Source organism: Gobio gobio (genome assembly GCF_949357685.1).
Source record: "Gobio gobio genome assembly, chromosome: 3".
Classification (NCBI taxonomy): Eukaryota; Metazoa; Chordata; class Actinopteri; order Cypriniformes; family Gobionidae; genus Gobio; species Gobio gobio.
Genome location: NC_137099.1, coordinates 53,231,556 through 53,243,981, shown reverse-complemented (window position 1 = coordinate 53,243,981; position 12,426 = coordinate 53,231,556). Strand labels below are relative to the sequence as shown.

Genomic DNA, 12,426 nt, shown 5'->3' with positions numbered 1-12,426 from the left:
ATAATGTAATTTACTACTCACCCTTATGCCGTTCCACACCCTTAAGACCTCCGTTCATATTCGGAAAACAAATTAAGATATTTGTCTTGAAATCTGATGGCTCAGTGAGGCCTCCATAGGGAGCAAAGCAATTTACTCTCTCAAGATCCATTAATGTACTAAAAACATATTTAAATCAGTTCATGTGAGTACAGTGGTTCAATATTAATATTATAAAGCGACAAGAATATTTTTGGTGCGCCAAAAAAAACACTAAATAACGACTTATATTAGGGCTGTGCGATTAATCGAAAAATAATGGAAACCTAAATTCAGAACCTCTAACCTTCATATTTGTCCCTTGTCGGTTATTTCGGTTTTAGTCACGTGACTCCGCCCCATCAGTCACATCAAGTGCAGTTTGCAGGCACACAGAGAGATGCAGGAGCAGTTCTCTGTGTTTATAGATGCCCAGAATCACTATAGTAACTGCATGTTTTACACAGTTTATACAGGTCCGTTAATTGCCGTTCTTATAGCCTACGCGCTGCCACACACACACACACACACACACACACAGAGAGAGACGTGCAAGCCCCGAAGCCAGATCGCTTTCACTTTCGTGCTCATAAAGTTTGTCAAGTAAATGCGTTTAAATTCTTGCCAGTTTGAACATTTGAAAGCGATTGTGCACTATTCAAAAACAACAATACGGAGAACTTCTCCATTCAGTGCTCAGCTTTTTTCTGAAACGGAGCCGAGCCATGTCGCGTCTCGCCCCGACAATGCGTGCGTGCCCTGAAGGCAGACCTCTTTCACCTGCGTCCTCACAAAGCATTGTCATTTATATGTGTTTTAAAGGGGTGGTTGCATGCGATTTCACTTTTTTAACTTTAGTTAGTGTGTAATGTTGCTGCTTGAGCATAAACAGTATCTGCAAAGTTACAGAGCCGAAAGTTCAATGCAAACGGAGATATTGTCTTTTAAAGTTATGGCAGTTTATTGCCTACAAAAACGGCCGGTTTGGACTACAACAAGCTTCTTCCCGGGTTGGTGACATCATAAACCCTTGCTATTAACATAAACACTGTCCCCGCTAACACGCAACAAAGTGGGCGAGGCCACGTCGCAGTCATTACGAAAGAGAGAGAGCTGTTGCAGAACTACAAACTACATTTGGCCATCTAACCAATCTAAAACCATTGCGTTTTAAGGAGGGATGGGCTTCACAGAAGCAGGAAGCCAACAAGCCGTTCAAAGGACAGTGGAGACAGCGGTGGGGATGATAATGGTAAAATATAAGAAAAATATGACGTTTAAAAAAAAATAGTTATACTGCTCCCCATAAACACAACCAAGCCTAGGAAAAAAACACGGAACCACCCCTTTAAGTCCTGCCAGTTTGAACATTAAAATGATTTTAGACCATCAGATGTGTATTATGTTGAACTAATGCCTGATATATTGTGACACTCACATCACGTGAAGATCGCGCGCAGAGAGCAGCGCAGAAACAACGCTGTCCTGTGATTTATCAAGTAGCTTAGAAACTCAACCGTTATAGGCATATATTTTAATACCTTTGAAGTACAAACCACAGCTTCATAATGAATAGAGATGGTATGAGTAATTCACACACACGATCACTCTCTCATTGATACATTCAAATAAATGTAATGTAGGTCTACTACTGTGTTAATTTATCTGTATCTGATGTACAACAAACAGAAATCTGCCCCATAGACAATAACTGCTGAAAGTGAACCGTTCCCTTCAAGTATTTTAAAATCTCAAAGAAATGCACTTTTTCATTAGGAAAAAAAAATCCACCTTTAATAGTAGGAAATATTTACAGTACAACCCTTATCAGGAACTTACTCAAAAACCTTATGAGGGCAAAAAATGGAAAGCAAAAAAAAAAAGCAAAATAATCGTCCATTAATTGTAATCAAGGTATAATGTTCAATTAATCGAGGTTTTTATTTTTGGTCAAATCGTTACAGCCCTAACTTATATAGTGATAACCGGTTTCAAAACACGGCTGCATGAAGCTTCGGAGCGTATCGAATTCAGTGGTTCGGAGCGCCAAAGTCACGTGATTTCAGCAGTTTGGTGGTTTGACACGAGACTCGAATGATTCAATACACTCCGAAGCTTCATGCAGGTTTTTGGCACAACAAAAATATTATCGTCGCTTTATAATATTAATATTGAACCACTGTACTCACATGGACTGATTTAAATATGTTTTTAGTACACTATTGGATCTTGAGAGTGTAAATTGCTTTGCTCCCTATGCAGGCCTCACTGAGCCATCGGATTTCAACACAAATATTATAATGATTCACGGATGTTGTGTGATGTCATCCATAGCAACAAACATGGAAGGAGGGACATGCTGGGTGAGCACACCTGTGGACAATCAAGGGGGTAGCCCAGCCCCCGGAAAGCGTACCACCCATTGCTAACCAAGCCATCACCTGCTGTTAGCATCCCATTGACTCCCATTCATTTGGCCTCACTTTGACAGTGAATATCTTTACATCTGAGGCGTTTAAAGACTCCATTTGTCCATTGTTTATTTCTAAACAAACACGACAATGTATAAAAGGCTCCATTACCTTGTATCTTACACTATCGCCCCGTTGAAGCTGTTTTTGTAAAATATAGGCTAACGATTGCGTCATAACCACGCGACTGTGTCGCGCTGTTGAGCAAATTACCGTATAGACCCGAGGAGAAGCTCGTAGGCAATCTTTTACTGTCTATGAGGCAATCAGGGGGACGTGGAGGCATAAACGCAGATAGAGATGTTGCAGATCCTGCTTCATTCATCAAAAGTTGCTCCTGCTCACCCTCTCTGTCTCTGCAAGATTCGGTGATTCAGATTTTACGTTGCACAACTACTAGAAGACCTGCCACTGTCGGACAGGCTGATCACGTCACATCTACGTCGTCAAGCTCAGTCTGAGGCTGCGCAGTACATCAGCCATCAGGAAGTAACGTGGGTCGCTTTGTGGCGTTCATGGCTGGCTAGCACCACCGGCGCTGAAGAAAACCCGGGTACCACTTATTGGCCCGGAGGTAGACAGTGGGTAAGGTAGAGAGGAAAGTGAATATAGGTGGACACCGGCAGGCTTCACTCTGGAGAACTTCCTCTCATAGTGCCGCGGAGGGGAAGGCTGTGTCTTCGTTGTGACGGCGGGGTGTCGTCGGGCACGGACAGGGAAGTCCGAGACTGTTAGTGTATTGTCTGTCGTGTGTGCTTACGTCGCTTTAAATGCTGTATGCTGATTGTGTGTACTGGTTATCACGTAGAGATGGGATTTATGCTATGATGTTTCTAATGAAGTGTGCTGTGTCTAGAATAGTTTCCACTATTTATTGGTTGCTGTGAAGTGAACGTGTATTGGTGATCCTTTTAAAGTGTGTGTACTGTAGAATGAGATGAAATGACCAGTGTATGTAATCAGGATACCGAATTGCGACAATGCCATAAGGCTGCTATTATTGTTAATAAACTTTATACTTTTGTTGACTAAAGTGGCTCGTGAGTGTGCATTTAAGTGCTCCTCCCAGACCTTACCTGGTTATAATTAAAGGTGGTGGCAGCGAGAGTGCAAGTCCACAAGAAAACTCCCCAGGGGCCCTAGTGGCGACTGGGTTTATTACAATATCTTCATTTGTGTTCCGAAGATGAACGGAGGTCTTACGGCATGGGGGTGAGTAATAAATTACATTTTCATTTTTGGGTGAACTAACCCTTTAATAATTATGCATTTATAGTCATTTGAGACATTTTATACACTCCAAAAACAGCAACATTGTGTTTCTGCAGGTCTCAAAGTTCCCCCTTAAATCCGAGCAGAAACTCTTGATATCATAAAGTTATGGCATTAAATGCTGCGTGCATTGCAAAAAATTATAGCTTCCTCTGTGTTTTTGTCCTGTTTTTCCAATACAAGTATCAAAAAAAGATCTTTGATACGTTTATTTGAGATGCAAATGTAAAATGAAGAAAAAAGTATTGACAAAATGTGTTTGGGTTTATGCTTAAAACAAGAACAGATATCTGTCGATGAGTTTCCCTTTGAATGAAGTGGATTTTTCTGAGCCAGTTGGCAGATATTTGTTCTTGTTTTAAGCAAAACTCACTTCGTTTTGATCAATTTCACAGAAAACGAGACTTCATATTCTATGTCATTTTATATCTCCAGTTTAAGAATCTTTAGACAATTGCACTGGAAAAATTTGAGACAAAAACAGTGAGGAAGAACACTTTTATGCAGTCTGATCAGAAGATACAGTAAAAGTTGTTCATATTCTAGTTGTTCAGAGCAGAGGTATTTAAGCTACATTTTTTGGATGGTTATCTGTTGGAAGTGTTGCTAATGCTACTTACTGTGTTTCTCCCTAGACATTTACATTTCGAGAACATATTCACATATTTTGTTCCCTTCAATTTTCTTGACTTCTATACAGCCCTTATTGAAATTCACTGTGAAAAGCATTTACAGGGAATGATTGTTTTCTCGTAGGCATTTAATACTAATCAGATGGACGGCTTTTGATGGTCACACTCAAATCCTACACACATTTCCACACATACACAGAAATGTCCAGGTGAAATTTTGGACAGCTAACGTGGTTGTAAAGGCCTCAGTGGTCCAGGATGCGCAGGTTTCCGGAAACGATCTTGTTCTCTAGCATCGCTCCAGCCGGGATGTCGATTCTGTCTCCATGATTGGCAATAATGATAACCGTTCCCTGTTGTACAGAGACAACGAGTTACGATATATACACACAATGCTTGTGAATGCTCATAAATGCCTCCATCCGTACGTACCTTGAGCGCCACTTGTTTTCCGAAGGTAACGTCCCCTGATACGGTGAGGTGATCCAGTTCCAGCATGTCTGGGATGCTCTCAAACCTTTTCAGGAAGTCTCGAACCTAGAAAGTTCAATTTCTTTCATGCTGATGTGGAAAGTATGTTCTTACAAAGTAGGCTTAAAGGAATAGTTCACCCAGAAATGACAATTAGCCCATGATTTACTCACTCTCAAGCCATCCTAGGTGTACACTCACCTAAAGGATTATTAGGAACACCATACTAATACTGTGTTTGACCCCCTTTCACCTTCAGAACTGCCTTAATTCTACGTGGCATTGATTCAACAAGGTGCTGAAAGCATTCTTTAGAAATGTTGGCCCATATTGATAGGATAGCATCTTGCAGTTGATGGAGATTTGTGGGATGCACATCCAGGGCACGAAGCTCCCGTTCCACCACATCCCAAAGATGCTCTATTGGGTTGAGATCTGGTGACTGTGGGGGCCATTTTAGTACAGTGAACTCATTGTCATGTTCAAGAAACCAATTTGAAATGATTGGAGCTTTGTGACCTGGTGCATTATCCTGCTGGAAGTAGCCATCAGAGGATGGGTACATGGTGGTCATAAAGGGATGGACATGGTCAGAAACAATGCTCAGGTAGGCCCTGGCATTTAAACGATGCCCAATTGGCACTAAGGGGCCTAAAGTGTGCCAAGAAAACATCCCCCACACCATTACACCACCACCACCAGCCTGCACAGTGGTAACAAGGCATGATGGATCCATGTTCTCATTCTGTTTACGCCAAATTCTGACTCTACCATCTGAATGTCTCAACAGAAATCGAGACTCATCAGACCAGGCAACATTTTTCCAGTCTTCAACTGTCCAATTGTGGTGAGCTTATGCAAATTGTAGCCTCTTTTTCCTACTTGTAGTGGAGATGAGTGGTACCCGGTGGGGTCTTCTGCTGTTGTAGCCCATCCGCCTCAAGGTTGTGTGTGTTGTGGCTTCACAAATGCTTTGCTGCATACCTCGGTTGTAACGAGTGGTTATTTCAGTCAAAGTTGCTCTTCTATCAGCTTGAATCAGTCGGTCCATTCTCCTCTGACCTCTAGCATCAACAAGGCATTTTGGCCCACAGGACTGCCGCATACTGGATGATTTTCCCTTTTCACACCATTCTTTGTAAACCCTAGAAATGGTTGTGCGTGAAAATCCCAGTAACTGAGCAGATTGTGAAATACTCAGACCGGCCCGTCTGGCACCAACAACCATGCCACGCTCAAAATTGCTTAAATCACCTTTCTTTCCCATTCTGACATTCAGTTTGGAGTCTTGGCCAGGACCACAGCCCTAAATGCATTGAAGCAACTGCCATGTGATTGGTTGATTAGATAATTGCATTAATGAGAAATTGAACAGGTGTTCCTAATAATCCTTTAGGTGAGTGTATATGACATTCTTCTTTCAGGCGAATACAATCAGAGTTATATAAAAAAAATGTCTTGGCTCTTCCAAGCTTTATAATGGCAGCCCAAAAAAGTGCATCCATCCATTATAAAAGTAATCCACACGGCTCCAGGGGGTTAATAAAGGCCTTCTGCAGCGAAGCCACCAAAAATATCCATATTTAACATGTTATAAAGTAAAATATCTAGCTCCGCCCAACCGCCTTTCGTATTCAACTTATGAAAAAAGTGCTCCCATTCACTGCCATTATAATACTTGGATTAGCCAGGACATTTTTTTAATAATCATATACACCTAGTATGACTTGAGGGTGAGTAGATCATGAGCTAATTAAAATTTTTGGGTGAACTATCCCTTTAAAATAAAAAGTACTTAATTACTGTACAAGTAATTCAATGTTTCAGGCCTTAAAGCTTGAATAACTGAATTATGTCTGTGAAAGTAACTTGTTTTAAATTAAAATATTATAATATAAACATTTGAAATCTAAAATATTTTATTATTAATAAAATAAATAATTGTGTTAAATGATTACACATTATAATTTATTACACAAACTTTCAGGCTTCAACGGCCATGAGGTGGAGTAAATGATGACAATTAAATTTTGGGTTAAACTAACCCTTTAATGTTTTTTTTTTTTATTATTAATATGGAAAAATTAAATGAATGAAGTGATACTCTAAATAATAAACTAACACTGCCAGTAGGGGGCAGTAACTGTCTGTTACATGGAGACGCACAACAGTTCTGCTCACTTTATTGGTAATATTTTCATTGGCAAAATAGAGCAAAAGCAGACAATATTGTGTCTAAAATATAACCTAATATTAACTTCTTATTGAACTATTGTATAAAATCATTCTCACTTTTGCACTTGTGTTATTCGGGACAAAAACAGGATGTGTTTGATATTGCGTTCGTTACTCGTGTGATATTGCTTTACTATATCATATGATATAAATATGAGACAAACTCATACAGGGGCATTTTTGCTCCAAAATCTTAAATTGTATGGTCATTCAAAGTGCATTCTATAGGCTTCATCACACAGCGAGCTGTTGCCCTGCTTCATGTTCATCATCAGTCAACTTTATGAACAGTGATATGAACTACGTAGGTCTGGGGCGGGGCGTGTGTGTTAGAAGTCTAGAAGTCTGAATTTGACGCCTTTATCCAAAGCGACTTGCATTGCATTCAAGGTACACATTATTAAATTTTTTCAGTCCTTGCTTTCCCTGGGAATCGAACCCATGACCATGGCGTTGCTAGTGCCACACTCTACTGTTTGAGCTACAGTGAAGACGAAAGGCAGGAAAGGCGTTAAATGTGTCTCAAAATGTAGTGTTTTTTTCCTATAACTAATTAATTGACGGATTAAATTGACAGCCCTCATTTTTACGCAAATTTCTTTCATGTTTTAAATATCTAATTTATATTAGATATCTAAGTGGGCGGCTCTTGGCCAGAATAAGCGGCACAGTGTGACAGTCCGCCTCAGGGCTTACCTTGGTGAAGGAGCTGCCCAGTTTGACGTGAGGTGTTGAGAAGAACTCTCTCTTGGGGCTCATGGTCAGAGACCCCGCGTCCATGCTGTACAGGTTGGACATGACCAGCAGGAGGTCAGAGGTGGTTTTGACGGGCAGGAAGCGGCTGCGGGGCACGTTGATGCCAAGCGCGTTGTCGAAGCTCTTCATGGCAGAGCCCACAGCCGTCTCCAACTGAATGACGTTCAGACCGCCGTCTAGAGTCTGGAGACAGAAGACACCGTTTCATACACAAACGTTGATATGTGTTAATGTACATGGTGTGTTGTTCACCTTAGGGTTAACAATGATCTCCATGTCCATCGCGTTCTTTTCGTGAAGCCTTTTAATGGCCGGCAGGCTGATCCACAAGTTGTTGGTGTTGAAGATCTTGAACTTGGTGACGGATTTAAACTCGTCTACGTGAGCTTTGGGCACCTGAGCGATCTCCAGCAGCCTGAGTTTACCATCATACTGCGTGAGCGTACCACCCTGAAACACACAACACCAACTGATTTGCATTAGCCAATCAGCTTCAAGGACCTGATATACTCCCTCAGTTGTTTTCCGTTCTTCGCTTAGGGGCAAGTTTGAAATACTTTTGCAGCATTATGCTGTTAGCAAACATCCCACGCCGTCCACTCTGCTGAGAGCGACGTATATGCTGTGCGTTTTCCTCTCAATAGCAAAATTAACATGCAACAAAAATGACAGCTGTTAAGAAAGCATCTGATCATAGCGATGTGTATATGTTTGCACAAGCTCACCAATCCGGCTTTCCAGTCAAGTCACGTCATGTTTATTTATATTGCGCTTTATAAAATAGATTGTTTAAAAGCAAACCATTTCATCCATGTCTTTATTCACCTTGCTTTGTGCTTTGGTCATGCTGGGACAGGAAGGGGCCATCCCCAAACTGTTCCCACAAAGTTGGGAGCATGAAATTGTCCAAAATGTCTTGGTATGCTGAAGCATTAAGAGTTCCTTTCACTGGAACTAAGGGGCCAAACCCAATCCCTGAAAAACAACGCCACACCCTAATCCCCCCTCCACCAAACTTTACACCTGGCACAATGCAGTCAGGCAAGAACCGTTCTCCTGGCGACCGCCAAACCCAGACTCGTCCATGGGATTGCCAGACGTGAATGGTCACTTCAGAGAACACGTCTCCACTGGTCTAGAGTCCAGTGGCGGCGTGCTTTGACCACTGCATCCGACGATTTGCATTGCACTTGGTGATGTAAGGCTTGGATGAGCTGCTCGACCAAGGAAACCCATTCCATGAAGCTCTACACACTGTTCTTGAGCTAATCTGAAGGCCACATGAAGTTTGGAGGTCTGTAGCTTTTGACTCTGCAGAAAGTTGGTAAAGTTGGAAAGTCTGCACACTGTGCACCTCAGCATGCGCTGACCCCACTCTGAGATTTTACGTGGCCTACCACTTTGTGGCTGAGTTGCTGTTGTTCCCAATTGCTACCACTAAAATTGAGCGTGGAATATTTAGTAGTGAGTTAGGAATGGACTTATTGCACAACCGATCACGGTACCACACTTGAGTTCACTGAGCTCCTTCACTAATGTTTGTAGAAGCGTCTGCATGCCTAATAATAATAATAATAATAATTTGTTACATTTATATAGCGCTTTTCTGGGCACTCAAAGCGCTTTACATATAGAAGGGGGGAATCTCCTCAACCACCACCAATGTGCAGCATCTCCACCTGGATGATGCGACGGCAGCCATATTGCACCAGAACGGCCACCACGCACCAGCTGATTGGTGGAGGGGAGACAGAGTGATGAAGCCAATCGTATATATAAGAGGATGAATAGGAGGCCATGATGGACAGGGACCAATGGGGCAAATTTGGCAAGGATGCCGGGGTTACACCCCAACTCTTTATCGAAGGACATCCTGGGATTTTTAATGACCACAGAGAGTCAGGACCTCGGTTTAATGTCTCATCCGAAGGACGGGTCAACCTAGTGCTTGATTTTATACACCTGTGGCCATGGGAGTGATTGGAACACCTAAATCCAATGATTTGAAGGGGTGTCCCAATACTTTTTGCAATATAGCGTATATCAGGGCTTTAAGACCGAAGAGGTAAATTCTGTCATTTGTTCACCCTCATGCCATTCGAAACAATTCTGAACCCATAAAATGAGGAATTTTGAAGAATGTTCATGCTGCTCTGCTTTTGCATTCCCTGCAATGAAAAGAGGAATATTCTTGGCATTGGCATGGTAACAACACTCACCTTCACATCAGCTCGTGTCTTATCGGTGACCTCCATGACGAATTCGCACCGTTTGCTGCTGGCCTGGCTCACCAGGTGGTTCAAGATGTGCAGGTCCACCGTGGCGCCCAGGTTATCAATGTTGGACACAAAAATGTACTCTTTCCCTTCAGCGATGAGCTTGTCCAGAAGGCCGGAGTTGAAAAAGCTGGCGTAGATGTCTCCGTGCCCGGGCGGGTACCAGGCTTCTTCATTCTCACCCGTCAGGCCGATGTTAGTGGCCACTGGTAACAAAGACTCCTTATTGATCCTGGGATACCTGTGCAGGAGCGGAAAATAGACAAGTTGACAATCAACAAAGCAGTTAAAGCTGTGGCCTAGCAGTTGGGTCAATCAATCTTAAAATAATAATACCTCAATTATTGATGTTTTATTGTGAGAACAAATGTTCCTTAAAGCTGGCTGATATATTTTTTGCATATTTACAATATATTCAAAATTTTGGGGCGTAATATAAAAAAAATACCAAAACAAAACCACTGGATCATATGATTTTCAGGACATTAGCTCCATAAACACTATTCTAAAATACTGAATTTGACAAAATATGAGCACAATATTTTCTGGAAAACGCAACATGTATACCTGTAAATAAAACAAAGCGTTTACAAACACCATAAACGTGTTTTAGTTCCCCTCAAATTTAAATCCTTTAAATTTAATGGTATTTATAATACAGGAATGAAAAATATAACTATAAAACAAATAAATACATTAGTGGCATTCAGGCCCAAAAACAAATTTATTAAAAGGAAAACTGAAACTACGTGCGTTTGTTAAATGCGCTATACAAATACACTTTTGCTCACATGCCTCACTCATTCGGCACAAACCCAGATGTCTGCGTTTGCACGTTTTGTGTGCTTGACGTTGATTGTATTATTTGTTTCTGATTATAAAAAAATAATATAATCAGAATTCCAAAACTGCCTTTAATTCCAAAAATTACTAATTTGACACAGTGAGGAAAATAAGTATTTGAACACCCTGCTATTTTGCAAGTTCTCCCACTTAGAAATCATGGAGGGGTCTGAAATTGTCATCGTAGGTGCATGTCCACTGTGAGAGACATAATCTATAAAAAAAAAATCCAGAAATCACAATGTATGATTTTGTAAACTATTTATTTGTATGATACAGCTGCAAATAAGTATTTGAACACCTGTCTATCAGCTCGAATTCTGACCCTCAAAGACCTGTTAGTCTGCCTTTAAAATGTCCACCTCCACTCCATTTATTATCCTAAATTAGATGCACCTGTTTGAGGTCGTTAGCTGCATAAAGACACCTGTCCACCCCATACAATCAGTAAGACTCCAACTACTAACATGGCCAAGACCAAAGAGCTGTCCAAAGACACTAGAGACAAAATTGTACACCTCCACAAGGCTGGAAAGGGCTACGGGGAAATTGCCAAGCAGCTTGGTGAAAAAAGGTCCACTGTTGGAGCAATCATTAAAAAATGGAAGAAGCTAAACATGACTGTCAATCTCCCTCGGACTGGGGCTCCATGCAAGATCTCACCTCATGGGGTCTCAATGATCCTAAGAAAGGTGAGAAATCAGCCCAGAACTACACGGGAGGAGCTGGTCAATGACCTGAAAAGAGCTGGGACCACCGTTTCCAAGGTTACTGTTGGTAATACACTACGACGTCATGGTTTGAAATCATGCATGGCACAGAAGGTTCCCCTGCTTAAACCAGCACATGTCCAGGCCCGTCTTAAGTTTGCCAATGACCATTTGGATGATCCAGAGGAGTCATGGGAGAAAGTTATGTGGTCAGATGAGACCAAAATAGAACTTTTTTTGTCATAATTCCACTAAACGTGTTTGGAGGAAGAAGAATGATGAGTACCATCCCAAGAACACCATCCCTACTGTGAAGCATGGGGGTGGTAGCATCATGCTTTGGGGGTGTTTTTCTGCACATGGGACAGGGCGACTGCACTGTATTAAGGAGAGGATGACCAGGGCCATGTATTGCGAGATTTTGGGGAACAACCTCCTTCCCTCAGTTAGAGCATTGAAGATGGGTCGAGGCTGGGTCTTCCAACATGACAATGACCCGAAGCACACAGCCAGGATAACCAAGGAGTGGCTCTGTAAGAAGCATATCAAGGTTCTGGCGTGGCCTAGCCAGTCTCCAGACCTAAACCCAACAGACAATCTTTGGAGGAGCTCAAACTCTGTGTTTCTCAGCGACAGGCCAGAAACCTGACTGATCTAGAGAAGATCTGTGTGGAGGAGTGGGCCAAAATCCCTCCTGCAGTGCAAACCTGCTGAAAAACTACAGGAAACGTTTGACCTCTGT

General features: G+C 41.8%; 1 protein-coding gene across 1 annotated transcript in view; it reads right to left on the bottom strand.

The window, feature by feature from the left end:
* Positions 1 to 3,701: 3,701 nt before the first annotated feature.
* Positions 3,702 to 12,426, bottom strand: part of ugp2a (UDP-glucose pyrophosphorylase 2a) — a 15,112-nt gene continuing 6,387 nt past the window's right edge. Inside the window, exons 4-8 of the mRNA XM_079812710.1 lie at positions 10,075 to 10,515; positions 8,108 to 8,305; positions 7,796 to 8,038; positions 4,826 to 4,930; positions 3,702 to 4,746 (exon numbers count right to left, since the gene is read on the bottom strand). Of these exons, the coding sequence (XP_079668836.1) occupies positions 4,639 to 4,746; positions 4,826 to 4,930; positions 7,796 to 8,038; positions 8,108 to 8,305; positions 10,075 to 10,110 (690 nt within the window). The 5' untranslated portion in view covers positions 10,111 to 10,515 and the 3' untranslated portion in view covers positions 3,702 to 4,638. The remainder of the gene's footprint in view (positions 4,747 to 4,825; positions 4,931 to 7,795; positions 8,039 to 8,107; positions 8,306 to 10,074; positions 10,516 to 12,426) is intronic.